At 42.3% G+C, this 24,882-nt stretch overlaps 1 protein-coding gene across 1 annotated transcript; it reads right to left on the bottom strand.

Annotated features, from left to right (window-relative positions):
• Positions 1-9,486: 9,486 nt before the first annotated feature.
• Positions 9,487-9,870, bottom strand: LOC145557421 (uncharacterized). Its single transcript, XM_081618602.1, has one exon. The coding sequence runs from the start codon at positions 9,868-9,870 to the stop codon at positions 9,487-9,489; it is 384 nt and encodes a 127-aa protein (XP_081474728.1).
• Positions 9,871-24,882: the final 15,012 nt, after the last annotated feature.

Below are 24,882 nucleotides of genomic sequence, written 5' to 3'. Positions count from 1 at the left end.
AATAATAATAATAATAATAATAATATTTATAAATAAATAATATTTGGAGTTTTGACTTTAATAAGAGAAGGAGTATTCGTATAAATTTTTTATTTTTATAATATAAAAGTATGAAATACGATGTGATGGGATTTATTTCATTTGGTTGAATAGTTAAAGGAAAGCAAATACATTGGGTTTGGAGAATAATTGAAGTGGCCCAAACCCCAACGCAACTAATACTTGTTTATTATGGTAATCTTTGATTTGATTAATTAATAGTGTGATTTTCTATGACTAATTATATAATTATTTTTAGTATATGCTGACTATGTGTTTTGGATTTTTATGTATGTTGGACTATGGATAGAACTTGAGAGTCTGGGCGACTGGCAAACAGTTGTGTAAGGCCCGTTTTCTAAAGCTGTCTTCTCTGATGAAATCTGTTTTAATTTGTTCTGTTCTGCCCTACTCTGCTTAAAAATAATAATTAATATTGAATTATTATAATAATAATAATAATTAATATTTAATAATAATAATATATAATTAATATTTAATAATAATAATAATTAATATTTAATAATAATAATAATTAAATAATACTTATTAATAATAATAATATTATTATTATTAAAATTAAAGTTTAATAATAACAAAAATAAATAATTAATATTTAATAATAATAATATTAAAAATTAGTATTTAATAATAACAACAATAAATAATTAATATTTAATAATAATAATAATATTATTATTATTATTATTAAAAATTAATATTTGATAATAATAATAATAAATTATTAAATAATATTTAATAATAATAATAAATAATTAATAATTATAATATTGAGAATAATAATTAATATATAATAATTATAATAATAATAATATTTAATATTTTTTTATTATTATTATTATTATTATTATTATTATTATTATTATTATTATTATTATTATTATTATTATTATTATTATTATTAATGATAATTATAGTAGTAGTAGTAGTAGTACCGCTGCAGTTCGAGTTCTTTCTTCTTCAGGCGTTGCTCCTCATAATGACGCCACTCTTGCGGATTTACAGTCAAAGCACCCTTCTTTTCCAGCTCCATCCTTGCCAGATATACCTGTTGATCACCTTCATCTCGTTACGACTTCTGCCTGTTGTTTTGGATCAGATTAAGAGTTTTCCTCGTGGCACATCATGTGGTAGAGATGGTTTGCGTGCTCAACATCTTATGGATTTCTTGAGTAGTGCTGTTGTGGCAGTCTTGGATGAGTTGGTTTACTCTATTACCGGGGTGGTTAATCTCTTTCTAGCTAGAAGATGTCCTATGGATTTAGGAGAGTATATTGCTAGTGCTCCTCTTACACAACTTGTCAAGCCCGGTGGTGGCATTCGTCCTATTGTTGTGGGTACGGTTTGGCGACGTCTAGTTTCGAAGGTGGGTGCTGTTATGGTAGGTCGGTTTTTAGGGAGTTACTTTAATTGCCTTCAATTTGGTGTTGGGGTTTCTTCGGGTGGTGAGGCAATTCTTCATACAGTGAATCGGCTGATTGAGGACCGTGGTTCTGATGTTGGCCTTTCTATGTTGTTGGTGGATTTTCAAAACGCCTTCAATCTAGTTGATTGTTCGGTCATGTTACGTGAAGTACGTCGCCGTTGTCCGGGCATTTTGCGATGGGTCGAATTCTGCTATTCTAATACAGCCTAATTATATTATGGGGACCAAACCTTATGGTCGTGTCAAGGGGTGCAACAGGGTGATCCCCTTGGTCTTTTGCTTTTTGCTTTGGTTTTACAACCCCTGGTGTATAAAATCAGAGAGACTTCTGATGTATGTCTTCAGGCTTGGTATTTAGATGACGACACTATTGTTGGTGACACGTTGGTGGTGGGGAAGGTTCTACAATTGATTATGGATAAAGGGCCTTGTTTTGGGTGTCTTTCCACCTACTATTGCTCGACCTTTGTGTGGTGTTAAGTTGCTTGGTGGTCCCGCTAGTTTCGATTCTGGTTTTAGTAGTGAGCTTGTGATGCAGCTGGTGACCAAGACTATTGCCCTTATGGATAAGGTTGCTATGCTGGATGATCCTCAATGAGAGCTATTATTACTTAGGGCATGTACCGCAGTTTCTAAACTCTACTTTGCATCGCAGACTTGTAATACCCCAAAATTTGGAGAAATACTTTCTGTTTTGGGTGTTTTGTCCCTCGGGAGAGCTACGATTCAAAGACTGGTTGGTGAGCGCCTGTACCTGCAAAATAACGGAGACTCCGGGTGGTTGGAGCTTCGCCTCCGACGATCAAGTTAGAACGTGTAGGAGTGAGTAAAAAGTGCGGAAATAAAGGTGAGATCTTTCTCGGATTCCGAGAAAGGAGATTTCTCCGATGTAAGAGAATGTCAGAAATTATGTAATAAATTCAATCTGTCCCACAAATGGGGGAAATCTCCCTATTTATAGGGTCATTCTGGATAAAGGTGCCCTTGTCTAGGTCATTTGACCTAGATTTGGTGGGCTGTCCGTCCTTTTGACGGCTTTTTGGGAATTGGGCCTTTAAAAGCCGTTATTCCTCTTGATGATAGTGGATTCCACGTGTCACTTCGTAAGTGGCCCGATTTAGGCCAATATAGGATGTACATGTGTCCCATTCCCATTGGGCCACGTGGCGGGGTAATTTTACCCAAAACATTTGCCCCTCACAGATGTGACGTGGCAAGCCAAGTGGCATCTGTGACACGTGTCACTCATGCAGCGGTAGAACAAGAAAAACTGTTACCTTTTAGGGAATTTACTAGGATGCCCCTGAAGTTACCCCTCTATAAATTGAAACTTTGCCCCTCTCATTTTTGCTCATTTACGAAAAAGGTCTTGAGAGGATCTGAGAGAATCTTTAACTTTTGTTTGAGAAAAACCTTTCAGTCTGCCGCTTGCTGTTTACCGCCTAACCCAGTCGGCTTTTTCAACTTCAACGCTACCTCTTTCAGGTAACCGCCTGCTCTTTTTTCAATTTCTTTTCAGTTCGCCTGTGTTTGTTTTTCTTTTTTGAAAATGGTATCACAAACACATACGGCACGACCTAGGGTAGCTGTCAGCCGGTCACCTAGGACGGCTGAATCTAGAACTAGGGGTGCCGCCTGTCCTGAACTGCTCTCGCCAACGAATCCGTCTGTGTCTATGCAGGATACTATGGCTAGAACAAAAAAGACAGCTCGACCGCCTAGTGATGAAAAGGACGAGGGCCCTATCAGGGTGCCTAGAAGCGAGGTTTCCTATTACCCATCTGGCGTCCCCATGACGCCGACTGACTCGATTCTAAGTGATTCAGGAAATGCTTCCAGCGAAGAGGCATCCGGCTCTATAGAGGATTCGTCCCAGTCGGATGCTAACTCAGGCGGCCTCAGGAGTGAGGGAGAGCCGCCTATGAATGCTGAAGAAGGCTCTGAGAAAGAGGCCACCTCTATTGAGCAAGGCTAGGAAGAAACCTCTTCCTCTCTTTAAGAAAAATTTACTCCTTACTTCACCTATATATCCGCGTCTACCCAGAGACTCATGCGGAAAAACTTGGATGACTTTCGCGACACCTATGTCATGGGTGCCGGCTATAGGATTAACGTTCCGGCTCTTGACGATTCAGCCGTCTGGCCGCTTGTCCAGAGCTATGGGGATAGGTGCTTAGGGTGCTATGCGACCACCATACAGGCGGGCCTTAGGTTTCCGCTGGATCCGGCAATTGAACGGATCCTTGATGTGTACCGCCTGGGGATATGGCAGTTAGCACCCAATTCTTAGGTTAACATTCTAGGATTCGTAGCCGCCTGCAGGATGCAAAATGTTGAGCCTAGCTTTAAGGCCTTCGCCCATATGCATTACCTTAGCAAAGCTCCTGCATCAGCCGGCCCCGGATGGTTTACCTTGTCATGTAACAAGGGTTACATGATGACTTTGGGGAAAGAAAACAAGTGGAAGGATTGGAGAAACAAGTTTTACATTATCTCCTCCCCTGATACCATCCGGAACCGGAAGTATAAATCCTAGAACCAAAATCCCTATCTCCTTGGTCAAAAAGCTATTCTCCCGCCTGTGTCTGATGAAGGCTGGGACCAGATTTTGATGCCTGGTCTTTTTAAAGTTGATGTGAAAACGATTAAGGGGGGAACCGAGAAAGAGATTACCCCTAAAAGCTATATTCCATAATTCAGTTGGCTAGTTGATCCTTTCTTTTTAGCCGCCTGTGGCCTTAGCACTGAGAAAGGAAGAGGTGGGCAGCCGCCTGAGTCTTTTCATGGCAAACGTTTCATCATTCATCGTTTATTTTTTTTTGTTTTTTCTTTTGTTTTTTAATATTTCATTCGGCCTTTTGCAGAAGAAGCCATGTCTTAGCTTGATCCAAGCACGAAACCAGGAGGCGGCACCTCTGCTTACTGCTAAATAATGAAACACAAAAACCAAGTTTTCAAGAGAGAACAGATTGAGCATGTAAGCTTTCCTACATCCGTCCTCTTGTCGTTGGTCTTTTATTCAAACTTTCTTATTTCAAAGTCAATTCTTTCAGGAAGGATCGGTGAAGCCACATGTGCTTCCAACACTTGGGACTAAGCCCCCAAAGCAGACTCCGGATGAGGGCCCGACTCCTACTAAAAGGAGAAAGACGGTTGCTCACAAGCCGTCGGCCAGCCAATCTGAGTCCCACCCCTCTACAGGCGGCAAGTCGATCGCCGGTTGTAATGGCTGCATTAAAACAGGCGGAGGAGTCCAAGGCAAAGGCCGAAACTCCAACTGGGGCCACCGACTCTCCAGGCGGCCATTCAAGTAGGCGGAGGGACAAGAATGCTCAGGATTTGGTCATCATCCCAGGTACCTCCGCCTTTGATCCCTTACCCTACCCTTATAGGGTTAAGACTTACAATCATTCGCCAACCCAGTCTGAAACCAATCGGTCTTTCGGTCGGATCTATGCCAGCCTCTCACCAAGTATTGATTGTGCAGATGCTTCCCAGGCGCCGGATGCTAAGCGGATTGCCAAGGACATGCTCGTCGCCGTCTCTGCTGAACAACACGACTCTATTAAAGGAGTCGGCTCCCTTAACTTTGATGCTATCCTTGCAAATTTGGCGGAGGTAGTTTTTAAATAATTTCTAACTCTTGCCTTTACCGACTGTATGCTAACCATTTTTCTTTCTGCCGGATGCAGGCCATGCTGCGAGTCAATGGTCTTAAAAAACCATTTGCCGACAAGCAGAAAGAGGTAAGAGCCGCCAACTTAAGGGCTGCTTCCAATCTAGACAAAGCCATGTTTGATGTAAATAAGACTGAGTTGTTGACTCAAGATATCTTATACTCACATGCAACTGCCAATTTGCAAGTGAAGAAAGATTTGGAGGCGGCCCAGAAGAAGGTGACTGAGCTTAAGGCCGAGCTGAAAGAGGCTAAAGAGAAAGTTGAAGAGCTTCAAGATGCTGGCAAAGAGACGGATAGTCTCAAACGCCAGAATGAAAAACTTCGAAGCAAGCTTGCCAACCAAGAAAAGCAGCTCGCCTCCAAATGGTCCGCCAGGGTGGAAGAAGAGAAAAGGCAGCTCATTGAGGAGAATGAGGCCGACTGCGTCACTCGAAAGAAGATGGCGTGGAAGGCTCTGTTTCCCAAAGACGACTACTCCATCTGGGAGTATCGTTATGAGCAAGCCACAGAGGAGCTAGATGCTGAGGCGGATCAGGGAGCTGATGGCGGCGAGGGGGACTAGCATGAGGACGAGGTTAAGGAGGTCGATGGAGATCATTCGACCAATTAAGAAGTAGCGGATGAAAATGAAGCCGAGTCCTCTCCTAAAGCTGTTTAATTTAAGTGTTGTTTCCGCGGTCGGTTGACCATTTTAAATACATTTTCGGCCTGCGTGCCAAGTATCTATTGTTTCTTTACCGACTGAGGAGTCGGGTTAACCAACAATTTCTCTTTCTTTTCACCGGCTGTATAGCCGGTTAACAATTAAAAAATTTTAATTTTGCTAGCTAAGGGGCCAGCTTTTTATGATGAATCATCCGGCTAATAGGTCGGTTTTTAACGTTTGTGTTTGGTTTCTAACACTTGTGTTTTAGTTTTTAAAGTTTGAATTTGAATTGAATTCGAATGGTATACCGAATGGTTTTGCCCCTGGCCGGCTGTGCGCTTGGGTTTATAAGTTGGTTGATTGGCTTGAAAATGTGTGATGCCGGATTGGGGTATGACTGATTTTCAAGTCAATCAATCTCTAAGGTGATTGCCCCAAGCCAAGCGTGCAGTCGGCACTCGAGCATTCGGATTTCATTACAGGCGGTCACTAGACCTTTCTTCCATGGTCGAATGGTTGTTCATACAACAAGTATTACAAGTTGAGTGAACTTAAATGTTGAGTTAGCAGCGGTCCGCCTGGGAGTCTTCCTTTACAAGTGTCTCGTATTTTCCAGGCGGCCCTTTCTTCTTACCCATTTTCAACAGATCCGGATGGATGATCATGCTCCCAATATTGTAATTTGCATGAGGTAGTAAGTTTGCGATTGCCCGCCTGCTAATTTTCTATCACATAAGCAGGCGGTTCTATAAGCCTTATGCGCTCACCCCATCTCGAGAGAGTTTCACCCTACTTAGGCTAATTTTCAAACTAGCCGACTATGTAGGTGGCCATAATCTAATTATACTCGATGTCCGCATATCCCTGCTTGGAGGACTTGTATAATTTCGCGAGGTAATCTAAGCTAGAATTTCAGTCGGCAACCGATTGATGTATCTAACATCCGGCCACCGCATACTTGTTCATTCTTTAGATTGCCATGGTCAGGTAGCTATGAGTTGACCAAGTAGGCCGTTCAATTGTCGTTGCCTGTATGCTGTAGAGCAAACGATAGAATGCCCTCTGCAGCGATAACAACCGAAAGGGCGTCGCCGGACGCCATATTTCACATTGGAGCAGGCGAATTTATAAAATGGGTAACCATCCGGCCATTGGCCTCGTGTCTAATTGTTTGGAAGACAATTGTATAGCCACTAAACCTTTTAATGTTTAGCTCATTATCCGACCATTGGCCTCACATTTGATAACTCCAAATAAAAAAAAAAATTTGTTAATTAAAGAAAGGGGTCCGTTTGTAATAAAAACAGGCGGCACATACAATAAGTCGTATGTGTGCATAGGAATAAATAAAATAATTTGGAAACAAAAAGCAGCTTTTCATTGATAGGCTTTCCATTTACAAATATTTACAACACTTAGAAGTAGTACTTTTTAAGATTGTCTACATTCCAAGTTTTGGGCAGCCGCCTACCGTATGGGGTCTCCAGGTGGTAGGTGCCATTTCTTACTTCTTCATAGATCCGGTAGGGGCCTTCCCAGTTAGGAGTCAGCTTTCCCAACTCATTCGCTGTAACACCCCCAAATCTCCGTCTACGTAAATACTATATTTATACGTATACAAATGCCGTAGAGATAGACTTGGGCGTATTACCGCCATGTGAAAACGTAAGGCTTATTAAATTACTCAAACTGCAGCGGAAAAATAACTAACTTTTATTAATAGTATGAATAATTATAATAACTGCTTCAAAATAAGCTAAAAAAAAAACTTGTCCAAACATAAATAAAATTAATTCCTATCTATGTGATCCGAATCCCGACTCTAGTATGCGTACGAACAACTTCACACCTGAAATCAAGACTGCTTACCAAAATGGTAAACAGGGCGAACCAAAACAAAAAGGAAAACAGATTAGCAAAAACGCTAAGTACGTATAATTGCAAGGCATGTAAATATTTTTATTAGGCAAACATGCTTTCGAAATAACCATCTAAATTTAAACCTGTCACGAGTCACTTTCCAAAATAAAACTTTCCAAAAATAATTAAACCTTCCAAGGGTAGTAATATCCATCAATAAAAGCTTTCCAAACCAATAGATTTCCAATTTATAAACTTCTCAATTTTTGATATATTTCTAAACCAATTTTCCTCACCTAAGTGTGCACACCCCCCAAGCAAGTTATACTATACTCGAGAAAAGACCAGATCATACAAAACTCATGGTCTTACTTAACCAGTCCCGGGTAGAGGGACAATTAAAATATCAAATACTCAAGCTCACAACGAGCTACAAATTAATTAAACCAAGTGATTTATAAATCAAATAACTTTTTTTAAATCGATCAACATTTAGAGATCAAACCTTCAAATCAAAATTATATACTTTAACTTGTCATGAAAATTGTTAACTTAAATATTCATATGCAACATTTATTCAAAAAAAAAAATCATTAAAACACGCATTCAAAAATTGTATCAAGGACCTAGCCACCTATACGTACCTTGATCACGAGAACAAAAAGGTACGACTACTAAACTTGACCACGATCGGGAGACTCCTCCTACACAAATAAAATAACCTTAATTAATATAAGGTTAACAAAATAACACAAAACCAAAAACACCATTCTATTGTGCATGAACTACCTAAATATTAACCTTTATCAAAATAGTGCTATTAGTATAGTTGGGTGGTCGTTGGTGGCGGACAAGGTGGTTGTTCGGTGGCAACAACTTGGTTATGGGTTGTAGAGTTTATTTAAGCTAGATAGAGTAAGAAGAAGGGGTGATGGGATAGAGAGTAGAGAAGAGGATTTCTGATTTTTGGTGTTAGGAATTGTGAAGTGTTGAGGGTCTATTTATAGTGTTTAAGGGGTAGTAAGATAGAGTTAAAGGAGGATTGAGATTAACATGGGAACATGATAAATGTAAGTTTGTTAAATGAATATGAGTGAAATTTAGTCTAGGTTAATTCATGTGGGAAAATACAATGGAAAGGATTAGGGATGGAAGTAAGATAAATGCTAATATGGTTAAGAAAGATAAATTAAGAGATTTAAAAAAATGATGAATTAAGAGATTTTAATAAAATAATAATGATAAGTATGGCTTAGCTTCTTCATAACTCACGGCCCTTTTTTATTTATTTATTTTTTTTTACATATATATATATAAAACGAAAATCATTCTTAAATAAATAAAATAATTAGATTTGATAATTAAATCAAATTAAAATATATAGATAATATCAAAACTAATATTTGTTGTAATTCATGAGATAATAATTAAGCTAAAGTTGTTAAGTATTATTAAGATAAAATCCGGAAAATAAAATTAAAAACGGCGTACAACGTTAATTAATAAAAGTACGGACCGACCAAGATCATAATTTAGAAATATTTAATTATTTCAATTAATTAAAGAAATTACTAATTAAGAAAATATTTTCAAAAATTAGGAGTATTACAGTCTACCCCCCTTAAAAGAAGTTTCGTCCCGAAACTTAAAATTATTTAATAACTCAAATTAATACTCCAAATTAGTTAAAATTTAGTAAGTTCATGCACAACCTAAGGACTTGACTCAAAAGATTCACTTAATAAAGACATAAAAGGAAAGCGCGAAACTCTATTGCATTCTACCCCCCTTAAAAGGAAGTTACGTCCCCGTAACTTAACCACTCACCATGAATAGGTTTGGGTACTTTTTACGCATTTCTGCCTCAGCTTCCCAAGTAGCTTCCTCAACCTTATGGTTCGACCATAGAACCTTGACAATCTTCACATCCTTGTTTCTGGTGCTTCTAACTTTACTATCTAGAATTCTCACCGGTCTTTCTTCGTAGGTCAAGCTCTCATCTAGCTCAATTGTCTCTGGTTCTAGCACATGTGCAACATCAGGAACATACTTGCGGATCTGACTCACATGAAAGACATTGTGCACCCTTTTCAACTCGTTGGGTAAGTCCAACTTATATGCTACTTTTCCAACTTTCTGGAGAATCTCGTATGGCCCAATGTACTTTGGGCTCAACTTCCCCCTCTTCCCAAATCTCATTACCCCCTTCATAGGAGATATCTTTAGCAACACCTTCTCTCCTACTTGGAATTCTACATCTCTACGCTTCTCATCAGCATAACTTTTCTGTCTATCTTAGGCTGCTTTGATTTTCTCCTGGATTAACTTCACTTGCTTAACAGTTTCCTCAATCATTTCAGGCCCAAGCACAACCGTTTCACTTATGTCACTCCAACAAACTGGGCTCCTACATTTCCTTCCATACAAGGCCTCAAATGGGGCCATTCCAATGCTTGCATGATGGCTATTATTATATGAAAACTCAATCAAGTCTAAGTGGTCTTCCCATGAACCTTGATACTCCAATACACATGCTCTCAACATGTCTTCCAAGGTCTGTATGGTCCTTTCAGTCTGACCATCAGTTGCAGGGTGAAAAGCTGTACTCATCAATAGCTTTGTTCCCATGGCCTTTTGCAAACTTTTCCAAAAGTTAGACAAGAATCTCGAATCACGATCTGAAATGATATCTGTAGGCACTCCATGATACTTCACCACAAACTTCACATATGCCCTTCCCAACTGATCCATAGACCAAGTGTTTTTCATAGGTATAAAGGTTGCGGACTTAGTCAATCTATCCACAATGACCCAAATAGTGTCATTCCCTGCCCTGGTCCTTGGTAATGCCCCCACAAAATCCATGGCGATCGAATCCCACTTCCACTTTGGTACTTCCAAGGATTGAACCATTCCTTGTGGCCTTCGATGCTCTATCTTCACTTTCTGGCATGTTAAGCATTTTGCCACAAACTCTGCTACTTCTTTCTTCATGTTTGGCCACCAAAAGACCTTCTTCATATCCTTATACAACTTATCCCCTCCAGGATGCATCGAATAAGGAGAGCTATGGGCCTCCTCCATCAGTCTTTGCTTGATGTCCCCACGATGTTGTGGAATACACCATCTCTCTTTAAATCGAATACTTCTATCATCAGTAATAGTAAAGTCCAAAACCTGTCCTCCCTCAATCTTCTCTTTTATTGCCTTCAACTTCGAGTCCCCCAACTGACTTTCTCTAATCTCATCATAAATAGAAGGTTTCACCGCCAAGGCATTTAACATCTTACTGACCTCTCCATGCTCCACCACTTCCAAATTCATCTTCTGAAATTCTACACACAACTGGTCTGGTAAAATCATCAAATTCATCAAATGACTGGTTTTCCTACTTAAAGCATCAGCTACCACATTAGCTTTCCCCTCATGATATTGGATATTCACACTATAATCTTTCATAAATTCCAACCATCGTCTCTGTCTCGAGTTCAAATACTGCTGAGTGTAAATGTACTTTAGACTCTGATGATCTGTGAACATTTTACAAGTTGCACCATATAGATAATGTCTCCAAATTTTCAAAGCAAACACAATCGCAGCTAACTCCAGGTCATGGGTTGGATAGTTCACCTCATGTAGTTTCAATTGTCTCGAAGCATATGCAATGACCCTCCGATTCTGCATTAAAACACAACCCAATCCAAACTTCGATGCATCACTATACACCTCATATTGCCCACTTTCATCTGGTAAAGCCAATACTGGTGCTGAGGTTAACTTGTCTTTCAAGGTCTGGAACGCTTGCTCACACTCCTAGGTCCAAACAAACTTACATTCCTTCTTCATTAAATTCGTCATGGGCCTCGCAATCCTCGAAAAATCCTTCACAAATCTTCGATAATAGCCTGCCAATCCCAAGAAACTTCGAACATCTGACACATTCTTAGGTGTTGGCCATTCACTCACTGCATTGATCTTCGAGGGATCTACTGAAATTCCTTCCCTAGAAATCACATGCCCCAAAAAGGCTACCTTTTCTAACCAAAACTCACACTTTGACAACTTAGCATATAATTGGTGCTCCCTCAGGATCGACAATACTTTCCTCAAATGATCTTCATGCTCCTCCTTATTCTTGGAGTAGATCAAAATATCATCAATGAAAACCACCACAAACTTATCCAAATATGGCCTAAAGATTCGGTTCATCAAATCCATGAAAACTGCAGGTGCAGTAGTTAACCCAAATGGCATAACTGTGAACTCATAATGGCCATAACGTGTCCTGAAAGCACTCTTGGGAATGTCCTGCTCTGCAATTCTCAACTGATGGTACCCTGACCTCAAATCTATCTTGGAAAATATTCCAGCCCCTTTCAACTAATCAAACAAATCATCAATTCTAGGCAAAGGATACTTATTCTTGACTGTCACATTATTCAACTCCCGATAGTCTATGCACAACCTCAAACTTCCATCCTTCTTTTTCACAAACAACACTGGAGCACCCCATGGAGAAGAACTAGGTCGAATATATCCCTTATCCAACAAGTCATCTAACTGAGTTTTCAATTCCTTCATCTCAGCTGGAGCCATCCTATATGGGGCCTTCGAGATAGGTCCAGTCCCTGGTAGCAATTCTATGGTGAACTCAACATCCCTTACTGGCGGCATACCTGGTATCTCATCAGGAAACACATCTGGAAATTCCTCAACTATTGGAATACTCTTTTTCTTCTCATCCTCCCTTCCCACTTCCTGAACACTACACATGTATATAGGATAACCCTTCCTGACACAATTCCGAAACTGCAAGGCAGAAATGATTTTGATCCCTGAATTCTTCCCTTCCTTCCTATAAGTCACTGTCACATTACCCGGACCCAACAATTTCACTTTCTGAGCAGCATAATCTATGTGAGCCTTATACTTTCCTAGCTAGTCCATCCCTAAAATCACATCTAGGTCTTGCAACTCAAACTCAATCAAATCTGAAAGAAATTCTACTCCAGCTATGGTGATAGGTACCCCTTTATGTAACTTAGAACAATTTCTCACCTCCCTAGTTGGAATAGAAACATCTAGAGACACTAATAATGGACTCTCTAACTTTAATCTTTGGACTAGAGATTTTGAAACAAAAGAATGAGACGCACCCGAATCAAACATGACTCTAGCATTCAAAGAACAAACAAGGAAAGTGCCAATTACCACATCATTAGAAGCCTCAGCCTCACGACGATTCATCACGAACACACGACCCTTAGGGGCCCCTCCTGCACCGCTACTGGTTCCATTCCTCTGAGCTGATCCATTGGTCTGGGGTGGTTTAGGTGGGTTATTGGTCTCCTGGACTTTCCCCATCTTAACATCCTTCTCCTTAGTGTAGCACTCATACTCCCGATGCCCCAGTTTCTGACAGTAACGACAAGTCACAGGGTTTCCCTCACAATCCTTCCCTGGGTGATTTTTCTCACATCTCTTACAAAAATAACTTCTCTTAGGCCTGGTGTTATTTCCATTCCCATGATTGTTATTTCCTTGTCCATTAGCTCCCTTCCCAAGGTTTCCCCTATTGTCCCTCCTGTTGAATTGCCCATTTCCCCCAGAACTCTCCCCAATCCTAGGCCTCTTATCAACTCCATGTGAACCCCCATCACTCTTCCTTTTCCCTCCAGCTGAGTTCTCTAACTCTCTCCCTCGGATCCCATATAGGTGGGCAGCTCTTCCATAGACTTCATCTAGTGTTTCAAAGGTTACCCCTCCCAACTTCCCCTGAAGACTTAGGGTTAAACCTTGCTCGAACCTTTGGGCTTTCAACTCCTCCGTGGGTACTACCTCAGGTGCAAACCTCATCAACTTAATAAATTTATTATAATATTCATTAATGGTCATATTTCCCATCCTCAAATTGGTAAACTCCATGCATTTCTGCTTCTTCAGGTAGGCGGGATAAAACTTGTCTCTTATAGCCTTCTTCAATTCTTTCCACCCAAAGTTAGGGGTTTCTAAAAGCCTAGTCCGGTTTTGACTCCACCATAGGTCAGCTTCTTCCCTCAAGTAATAAACAACATTATTAACCTTCAATTCTTCAGGACAGTTAATGGCATCAAACAACTTGTCAAATTCCCTTATCCAATTCTCCAAACTAGCAGGATCCTCCTTTCCAAGGTAAGTGGGTGGTTTTGCAGCTGCTACCCTCTTAAAAACTTCCCCAAATTGATCTAAGTCGTTGCTACGATTCCCCTGAATCACCAGTTGGCTCATGCTTTGAGCAATGGTAGTTAGCTTCCTAAGAGTAGAGCTCATTTTGGAACCAGTGCGTCTACTATTTCCGGCTCTTAGAGACATCCTGAATAACTTAAAATAACAAATAATACACATTTATTATATGAGAAAATTTCATAAAACTCTTATTAAAGATTGAACTCCATATTTAGCCACATAGGCTTATTAAAATAATTAATTCATTTTGTCACTACAAATTCATAAGGGCCACTAGTTGGCTTACAAAACAAAACAATTTGCTATTAATGGAAGAAATCAATCAATTATTATTCTGAAGTTCTACTCTTGGTCTTAGCTTGCTGGATCATCTTTCTGGCCACGTCACCTGTGTTTCCTGTGGAAAGTTGAGGGGAATCAGGTTCTAAAGGTTTAGCCATGTGGGTTGGAATTTGGTTACATTCAAGCAAGAAGGTAGGATAAAATTCACTATAAGTTGGGCTACGGCACGAGCCATAGCTAGAGTTGCAGTTTGGGCTAACATAGGGGCCAGGGTTACGGTTTGTACTGTGTTTTGGACTAGATACTCGACCTCTTGGGACAAGGGGTTCAGTAGTATGAGGTGGGGATTCGAAGTCATTTGGGTGAGGGATTTCTAAGTCATCGGATGATATATAGTCAAGATGCAAACGTGGAGGTGGTAAGGGTGGCATATCATAGTTTAGATTATTTAACTTTTGGACTTCTTGAGGTGTAAGCCGAAGAGGAATTTCAGCAACTATTGGTCTTGGGATTCGGCTCCAGTCAACTTCGACGAAATGTAGGTCTGCTTTAAAATTGGTTAAGGTTCCTAGCCATTTTCCTTCATGCATATAGGCTTCAATATTCCACAACCCATTTGGTTTAATTAAATTTCTATACTTTCGGATTAGTGTATTATATTTAGGTGTGTTGGGTAAGTGAACTAAGGCCAGTAGGATGATCCATGGTTCCTCGATCATAAATTTCATATTCCTGTGTCTTTTTATATCAGTAGCATGCCAAACAATGTCTGTTATAAAGTCACGCACAGATATAGCATCCGATTTTACTAGCCTTTGATAAAAGAAATGTCTTCTAATAGTTTCCATCATCTGTGATAACACAAACTATTTAAGTAAGCAATTCAAATTTCCTCAAGGATAAATCCAAAATGATTACCAATGGAACCAAAATTCCATAACCACACAAATAACTAGACGACCCTAATTATACTTAGACTAATGCACATTAGGTGTTTACAAAATCAAATAGTTTCAATTCATTTTGTTTTCGAAAATAAATTTAAACCTGTCACGAGTCACTTTCCAAAATAAAACTTTCCAAAAATAATTAAACCTTCCAAGGGTAGTAATATCCATCAATAAAAGCTTTCCAAACCAATAGATTTTCAATTTATAAACTTCTCAATTTTTGATATATTTCTAAACCAATTTTCCTCACCTAAGTGTGCACACCCCCCAAGCAAGTTATACTATACTCGAGGAAAGACCAGATCATACAAAGCTCATGGTCTTACTTAACCAGTCCCTGGTAGAGGGACAATTAAAATATCAAATACTCAAGCTCACAACGAGCTACAAATTAATTAAACCAAGTGATTTATAAATAAAATAACTTTTTTTAAATCGATCAACATTTAGAGATCAAACCTTCAAATCAAAATTATATACTTTAACTTGTCATGAAAATTGTTAACTTAAATATTCATATGCAACATTTATTAAAAAAAAAATCATTAAAACACGCATTCAAAAATTGTATCAAGGACCTTGCCACCTATACGTACCTTGATCACGAGAACAAAAAGGTACGACTACTAAACTTGACCACGATCGGGAGACTCCTCCTACACAAATAAAATAACCTTAATTAATATAAGGTTAACAAAATAACACAAAACCAAAAACACCATTCTATTGTGCATGAACTACCTAAATATTAACCTTTATCAAAATAGTGCTATTAGTATAGTTGGGTGGTCGTTGGTGGCGGACGAGGTGGTTGTTCGGTGGCAACAACTTGGTTATGGGTTGTAGAGTTTATTTAAGCTAGATAGAGTAAGAAGAAGGGGTGATGGGATAGAGAGTAGAGAAGAGGATTTCTGATTTTTGGTGTGAGGAATTGTGAAGTGTTGAGGGTCTATTTATAGTGTTTAAGGGGTAGTAAGATAGAGTTAAAGGAGGATTGAGATTAACATGGGAACATGATAAATGTAAGTTTGTTAAATGAATATGAGTGAAATTTAGTCTAGGTTAATTCATGTGGGAAAATACAATGGAAAGGATTAGGGATGAAAGTAAGATAAATGCTAATGTGGTTAAGAAAGATAAATTAAGAGATTTAAAAAAATGATGAATTAAGAGATTTTAAGAAAATAATAATGATAAGTATGGCTTAGCTTCTTCATAACTCACGGCCCTTTTTTATTTATTTATTTTTTTTTTACATATATATATATAAAACGAAAATCATTCTTAAATAAATAAAATAATTAGATTTGATAATTAAATCAAGTTAAAATATATAGATAATATCAAAACTAATATTAGTTGTAATTCATGAGATAATAATTAAGCTAAAGTTGTTAAGTATTATTAAGATAAAATCCGGAAAATAAAATTAAAAACGGCGTACAACGTTAATTAATAAAAGTACGGACCGACCAAGATCATAATTTAGAAATATTTAATTATTTCAATTAATTAAAGAAATTACTAATTAAGAAAATATTTTCAAAAATTAGGAGTATTACATTCGCCCTACCAATTGCCTCCATTTTGCGTAACACAAAGTCCCCAATTTTCAAAGGGCGCTTGTGCACTTTCTTGTTGTAGGCACGAGTCATTCTCAGATGGTAAATCTCATAACGCATGGCGACATTGCCCCTGCGTTCTGGGAGTGAGTCCAATGCTAGGCGCATGGCCTCCCATTTTGCCTCTTCATCATAAAGCATGACTCGAAGAGTCAGCTCATAATGCTCGATGGGCAAGACGACTTTAGCACCGTATAACATGAGAAATGGGGTTTCGCCTGTTGCCCCCATGGCAGTGGTCCGGATGGCCCATAGGACATGAATCAATTCTTCAGCCCATAAACCTTCGGCTCTTTCATTTTTCTTTTTAATGTTGTCTGAGATGAGTTTGTTGAAGACTTCAACCTGGCCGTTTGCTTGGGGTCGGCTGATAGATGCAAAATAATTTGAGATCCCTTGATCTCCCAACTAAGTCTTGAGTTGAGGCGTCTCAAATTGAGGTCCATTATCAAATACCATAAACATAGGTACCCCAAACCGGGTGATAATGTTCTTCCATATGAAGGAGATGACATCTTTTGTTTTGATGCCTTTGATCGCCTCTGATTCCACCTTCTTGGTGAAATAATCCACAGCCACCAAGATATGACGTTTTTCTCCTAGTGCAGACGTATACAGACCTAGAATGTCCATGCCCCACGTAGCAAATGGTACTGGGCTGTGGATTGACGTCAGGTCAGTGGCCGGACGATGGATTAGCTTGCCGAATTTTTGACACTTGTCACATTTTTTGACAATTTCCATTGCGTCCAACTCCAAGGTAGGCCAGAATTAATGCTGCCTGGCTCTGACATCTAGAGATCTGCCTCCTGAGTGGGAGGCGCAGTATCCCGCATGCAGATCTTCGAGAACCTCCTTCCCTTTTTCCGGGGTAATACACTTCAATAAGGGCTTCAAAAATCCCGCCTTGAAGAGTTCTCCTTCTCTGATCTCGAAGTTTGCTACACGCTTTTTCAGCACGGCCGCCTCCTGAGGTGAATCAGGGAGTGAATCGTCTGTTAGATAAGCCCGGATGGGATCCATCCAAGTAGAGCTTTGGTCCAGAATTCCAATGGGCTCGTCATCAGTTATGCTTCGTTTTTTTATAATTTCCCAGAAAATGGACTGAGGCGCATCATAGGAGGCGGAAGATGCCAACTTTGACAGAGCATCCGCCTGGTTATTTTTGGACCTGGGCACTTGAGTTAGATGGAATTCCTCAAGTGTCCCCGCTTCAGCCTTGACAGCCTCTAGATACTTAATTATAGCCGGATGTGTGGCTTCAAACTCACCATGGTATTGGCAAACGACCAACTGAGAGTCTGTGCAGGCTTCAATTTTTGTTGCCCCTGCCGCCTAACACATGCGGATACGGGCGAGCAGGGCTTCGTATTCCGCCTCATTGTTTGAGGCCTAGAACTTGAACCGTAGTGCATACTCATATTTGTCCCCTTTCGGGGGTTCACAGATTATGCCTACACCACAGTCGTTCATAGTAGAGCTCCCGTCTACATGCAGCCTCCAAACCTGATCAAGGTTATCCGGAGCAGCCGACCTTGTCATTTCGACAATGAAGTTGGCGAACGCCTAACCCTTCACTGCCTTTCTCGGTTCGTAGGAGATTTCAAGACTTTGTATTTCAATAGCCCAATTAAGCATTCTACCGGATGAGTCCAGAGTTGTCATTGGCCGCTTGAGGGGTTGGTCTGTATAGACCACCACCGGATGAGCCAAGAAGTATGGTTTGAACTTCTTGACAGCCATGTAAAGGGCAAGGCCAAATTTAACCATGGGGTACCGAAGTTCAGCATTTCGTAGAACATGGCTTATGAAATAGACCGGGAGCTGGATGCTATCCCTTTCAGCAAGGAGGACGACACTGAGGACATGATCTGAGATGGCTAAATACATAAAGAGCATCTCCTTGGGAAAAGGACTAACAAACCTTGGAAAGGAGTGCAGATGATCTTTCAATTACTGAAAGGCCGCCTCAGCATCACCCCCCATTCAAACCGAGTCTTCTTCCTGATTGCTTGGAAGAAGTATAAGCATTTATCACCTGACCGACTGAGAAATCTTCCCAATGCCGCTAGACAACCAGTGAGCTTCTGAACTTCCTTGACAGTGTGGGGTGACTTCATGTCAATGACCGCCTGTATCTTTTCGGGGTTAGCCTATATCCCCCTTTGATCAATCAGGAATCCGAGAAACTTCCTAGACTCAACACCAAAAACACATTTTTTGGGATTTTACATCACTTTGTGCCGCCTGAGTGTGGTGAATGTTTCTCGGAGATCAGCAAGATGATCCGCTTGGAGTTTAGATTTGACTATCATATCATCAAAGTACGCCTCTACGTTCCTTCCAATCTGATTAATAAAAACTGTATTGATCATTCGCTGGAAAGTAGCAGACGCATTTTTCAACCCAAACGGCATCAAAGTATAGCAGAATAACCCATGATCAGTGACAAAGGCCCTCTTCTCTTGATCTTTTTTCCACAGGGGTATTTGATGGAAACCAGAGTAGGCATCCATAAAGCTCATCAGGGCATGACCAGCTGTAGAGTCGACAAGACTGTCGATCTTCGTAAGCGGATAACTGTCCTTCGGACATGCCTTGTTGAGATCTGTGTAGTTAACACACATACGCCAGGTTCCATTCGGCTTCTTTACAAGCACAACATTCGCCATCCACTCAGGGAAGTTACATGACCGAATGAACCTAACGTCCAGCAGTTTTTTAACTTCGGCAGCTGCCGCCTGACTTCTTTCCTCGCCGTGATTTCTTTTCTTTTGCCGAACCAGCTTCTTTTTTGGATCCATGGCGAGCTTGTGGACAGCAAGATCCGGGCTGATGCCTGGCATCTGTTCTACTTCAAAGGTAAAAATGTCTTTGAATTCTTTCAATAGGTGGTGCAAGCTTGCACCTAACCTTTCAAGAGCAGCCGTACCCACCTTAACAATTCGCTCTGGACGACTGTCATCTAGAGGAATATCAACGTGCTCTCTAGCTGGCTTTGGATGTAGATCATCTGACCATTCCCCGGTCAGTGATTGCTATTTCTTCTCCTTCTTCACCTCCACCAGCTTTTCTGTTTTTCTTTTCTTTGCAGCTACTAGAGGGGGTGAATCAGGGTCCTTGACATCATCAAGGTCTATTTACTCCTTCAGCAGACCGGCTGCAGAGGCAGTCGGCTTGACGTCCGAGAGATAGCACTCCGTGATTGTCTTTTGGTCCCCATTAAGGGAGCCAACAATGCCATCATCCCTTTCGTACTTGAGAAGCATGAGGGTTGGGATGATGACGGCCTTGCACTCATTGAGAGTGGGTCGGCCAAGAATGATGTTGTAGGCGGTTAACTCTTTAACCACCAAAAAACGGACGACCATATGTCGCCCTTGCCCCTTTTCTCCCAGCTGGATGGGTATATCAATCTGTCCGACTGGGTGCACGAATCCCCCTCCAAAGCCAATTAATGGATGGGAGACGTCGCGCAAACCATCCCGCTTGTAATTAAGCCGGGATAGACACTTGTAGCTTATAAGATCAAAGGATCTACCAATTCAATGAGGATCCGGCCAACCAACTGGTTGGCAACCTTACATTCGATGACGACTGGATCATCATGCGGTCGGCGAACTTTGCCCCGATCCTTTTCAGTGATGAGGAAGTCTGGGAGTGTTCCACTGGAGGACGCCTGTCCATCATCAACCGAGTGGATCATCCTTTTCAGATGATCCTTGGTGCCCCGAATGGTCGAGCCACCACTTGCGAATCCACCTGCTATGGTGTAGACCGAATTCTTATCGGTATCCAAGCTACTAGTAGGTTGTGTTTCGGGTGTTTTTTGGATTTCCTGGGATACTGGTCACGCTCTGCTGGCAATGAGTCGGTCCCACCTGCAAAACAACGAATATTCCGATCAACGGAATATTCGCCTCCGACGATCAAGTCAGTGATCAGAACGGAAAAGTCTAGAGAGAGAAAGTAGAGAGAAGTTGGAGCTATTTAATGCTCTGTTGTTTTCAATTCTCTGAATCCCCCCTCATCATAAATGATTGGGGTATTTATAGGGGTGGGACTCGTGCCCCTTTCTAGGGTTTATACCCTAGATTTGCGTGACGTGATTGGCTGTGCAATCAGTGAGTGCCACGTGCTACTCTGGGGGCGCCGTTTTGCGGCTTTCATTGATATCTCTCGGGATTTGGGCCCTGACGTTATTAGGGTTTCCTGGCATGTTGATTATTAAGGGAACATATGCCCTTAACACATGGCATCTTCCCGTGGTGACACGTGTCTCCCTATAACTAGGCCACGTGTCACTATGGGATTGGTCCACGGCCTTAAGGGCTCTGAATTAGGTGGCATCTTCCCGTGGTGACACGTGTCACCCTATAACTGAGCCACGTGTCACTATGGGATTGGTCCACGTATACGGGGTATTTTTACCCACAACATTTGCCCCTCAGAGGGGGTGGCTCGTACGCTTACAGGCCGACTCCTCTGACCTCAAGTAGCCTTGGTGCGTACAGGGGTATTATGGTTTTGTCAGTTTTCCGTCCGCCTGACAATTTTAGAACGAACGCCTATCTATACAAATGGCGCGGACGGATATTGACCCTCTTTCTTTTGGGAGATGCGGCCGTCTTGCCACTGCGGAGAGAGCTTTAGCTCTGTTAACCTCCCTGGATGAAGATGGGCCGTCTTACTTTTGGGAGATGTGGCCGTCTTGCCACTGCGGAGAGAGCTTTAGCTCTGCCAACTTCCTTTTGGACGCGCCGTTTACTAGGTCATCCTCTTTTCCGCCTAATTTAACGGAGTTGCTCCTTGTCTCTCCAAATTCTAGGTCACATTTTTCAAATTGTAACCGTTCAGTTGTGTTAGGCGGGAAAGATGAATTTACTCTCTTACCCTCATAACTTTTCCCTATATATACAAGGATTTTGACTTCATTTTGGTACTTTGGAACTTTACATTTTCTAGAGAGAAGTCAGAGCTTCTAGAGAGAGAAAGTGCATTTTCTTTTGAATCTTCAAGAGCTCCGCCGTGCATTTGAGTTTTCCAGTGACATTCGTTGAATTTTCCGATCAATCTTCAAGGCTTCCAAGTTTTCAACACGTACAAAGGTAGGCCGCCTGTTTTTCTTTTCCTTGTCTTTTTATTTTCTTTGTTTATTTAAAAGCTGGCTCAACACTCGGCTTCGTCCGTTTCTCCTCATGAGGCCGGTCGTTCGCCTGGGACTGAGGAGTCTAGAGTTGACGGAGACGAGTTGTCTCCTTCATGGAGTGGGTCCATTTCTAGTGCGTACCAACTCACATCCACCCATTCTTCTATGTCCCTACAGTCGAACATGGCACGGACGATGCAAACGCACGATCGTCATGCGGCCAGAAATCCAGACGGAAGTCTGGTAAACCCTAGGCCTCCTTATGACCCAAACAATGTTAACGTTGAGACCCCTTCCACCACTCCTACGACCGCTTCCACGGGCACTCACTGCTCGGCCGTGGAAGTAACTTCCTCATTCGAGGAGCGTCAAAGAACTCAAGGCGCATCTACAATGGGGGGAACGTCCGGGCAAACTCCGGGGTTGAGGTTCCCCCAATATGCCAGCTCGGTCATGGATGGGGCCGAGTTGCTACTCTGTGAGGGGCCTCCTTCTTCTTCTCGAGCGGACGCTGATGCGTCCGTCCCCACTCCCTCAGAACTCTATCTCCGATATGGCAGGTCGGACAGACCAAGAACGGGGGTTTCAATTAATGAACCGTCTGACCTAGCCCCTCGCAGAGCTCCTCCTACTGGGAGTCAGGAGACCGGTGCCAAAGATAAGGGCAAACGGCCACTTGAAGACATTATCTCTCCCCGAGGCGGCCATAGCTCTAGGAGCCGCAGCTCAGCGGAGGCAGCCGACCTGCAGCCGACCTGGATAGAGTGCTGTCTTCCGAGTTTGGGAGCGCTCCTCAGCGAGAAAAGGATGAAGCTGAGAATGCGGCCGAGGGTGGAGCGGCGGCCGCAGAGGGAGAAGAGGCGACCGAGGAGGATGTTGCCAATATTGACAACTTCAAGGATCCGTACGCCTACACAGTGGGTAGCATAGCCTTGGGCTACCTGAACTACAAATTTGAGGAATACAAGGCATTCCTCCACCTTGGGGAGGGATTTGAGATCCAGCCTCCAAGGAAGTCCCGCGCTTTGGCCGCTTGGGAAGAAGAGAGGCCGCGTCAAAGATCCTTCAGCGTCTACAGGGCGGCCTTGGACGTTGGACTGCGCTTCCCCCTCCATCCTTTCGTCCGCACCGTCTTGGACGAGTATGACATTGCCCTCTTCCAGCTGATGCCAAACAGCTGGTTGAATATTTTTGGGTACTTAGTGACGTGCATCTGCAAAGGCTTCAAGCCGGACTTTGCAGTTTTCTATGAGATGCACTCATTGACTAAGCTGGACGCGGACAAGGACGGCTGGCTCATCTTGAGCACCACTAGAGATTATATGATGGTGGTGGACCGCGTCTCTAAGTAGCGCGACTGGAAGCACCGATTCTACCGCATCAAAACCAAGGACGTTGAATTTAACTTGCGGATGAATCGGTTCAATGCTGAGCCAATTCAACTTGGACGTGGGGACCTCAAGCCCGATAAGCCACCCGTCCACCCCAGCCAGGAGTACCAGCTTGAATATTTCAAAGTCAAGCGGGTGAAAAGGAACGGGAAAACTGAGCGCGTTCCAAGTAACTGGGTCCCTTTATCCAGCTGGCTGCGGGATCCCACCTTTATGTCCGCCTATGGCCTGTACAAGAACCTGCCCCAAGGTGGACGCACGGACACACATTCTTACACTTACACAGGTTATTTGATATTGAAGAATTTTCTAACTCTTTTTCCTCTTCTCTTTCAGCTGAGGCGTACAAGATGCTGGACCAAGAGCAGAAAGGGGAGGTCAACATGTCCGAGATTGACTTGGCTCGGTACAAGGCTCGCCAGAGGCTGTACGAGCAAACTAAAGGAGTAAGTAAACCCATCTAGCTTTATTCCCCTCGCCCGTGTATGTATTACGGAAGAGATCTTCTTCCTAACTTGGCTCGGCCTATTATATTATCTTGTTTTCTTCTACTAACTTTTGTCTCTACAGCTGGCCACTCCAACCCCTCGGTCCAAATGGAAGCAGTCGTCCCCTGCGTCCAAGACGGATCAGGACGGTAAGGCGTCCAAACAAAGGAAGACGGTCGCATCCAAGACCACTTCCACTTCTGCGGCGAAGACGACGTCGCGGACTGTCTCTAGGCAGTCCAAAGGAGAACAACCTCGGCTGAGCGATAGCGGAGCCTCCAAGTCCATAGATCCGACCGCCATGCCGGGTCATGTTGGGTCCGAGAAATCGGACAGTAGGGGTAAGTCGACCCCGACAAAACCGACCGGGCCAGAAGTGACTCCGCCCGTCCAAAGAGTCAATGAATCTGATTGGCTTGATGCCAGTCAGTCGGCCGGTGATCAGCCTGGCCGGACGGGGGAAGGGGATAACGAGCCTGTGCCGCCCCCGCCATTCACTTTCAACCTTCCTACCCCTCCAAGCTTCTCTGACGGTCAGTCAAAGTAACTTTGAATCTGATTCACTTTTTATTTTAGCTTACATTAAACTCTTTGCGTCCGCCTACAGACATTGTAGAGGAGCTACAAATGAAGTTGCCCGGCCAGTCCCTTATTGGGGCGGACAGGAAGGCTATGCGGGAAGCCATGGCCCGGGCCGTCCCTGCTGAGCTGCGAGACAAGCTGCGGAGGATACATGAGGGCTTCCTCGAACCCATGATCAATTGCAGCGCTGAGGTAAATTTTACCCTCAAATGCACTTAATCAATTTTTCGCTCTCGCTTTGCTAACGCATTTACCTTGTTTTTTTCTTGTGCGCAGCTTTTCTTGCGGCTGACCGCCTTCCTTGAATGGAAGGAGAAAAAGAATGAAAAGCTGAAGCGCGCCTGGGAAAACGTCCAGAAGGCCCAGGATGCTGTTACTGGGGAAGTGGCCGTCCAGCGCCGATATTTTGATACCCAGATCAATGCATTGTCCGACAAGGCAACGCGGCAGGCGGAGGATCTGGTGAAACTGGGTAAGGCCCTCGAACAGGAGACCTTTGCCAGGGACGCTATGAGGCAGGAG

Source organism: Chenopodium album, chromosome 9, assembly GCF_948465745.1.
Source record: "Chenopodium album chromosome 9, dcCheAlbu1.1, whole genome shotgun sequence".
NCBI classification, from domain to species: Eukaryota; Viridiplantae; Streptophyta; class Magnoliopsida; order Caryophyllales; family Amaranthaceae; genus Chenopodium; species Chenopodium album.
Note: the sequence above shows the minus strand (reverse complement) of the source record. Positions and strands in the feature narration are given on the sequence as shown.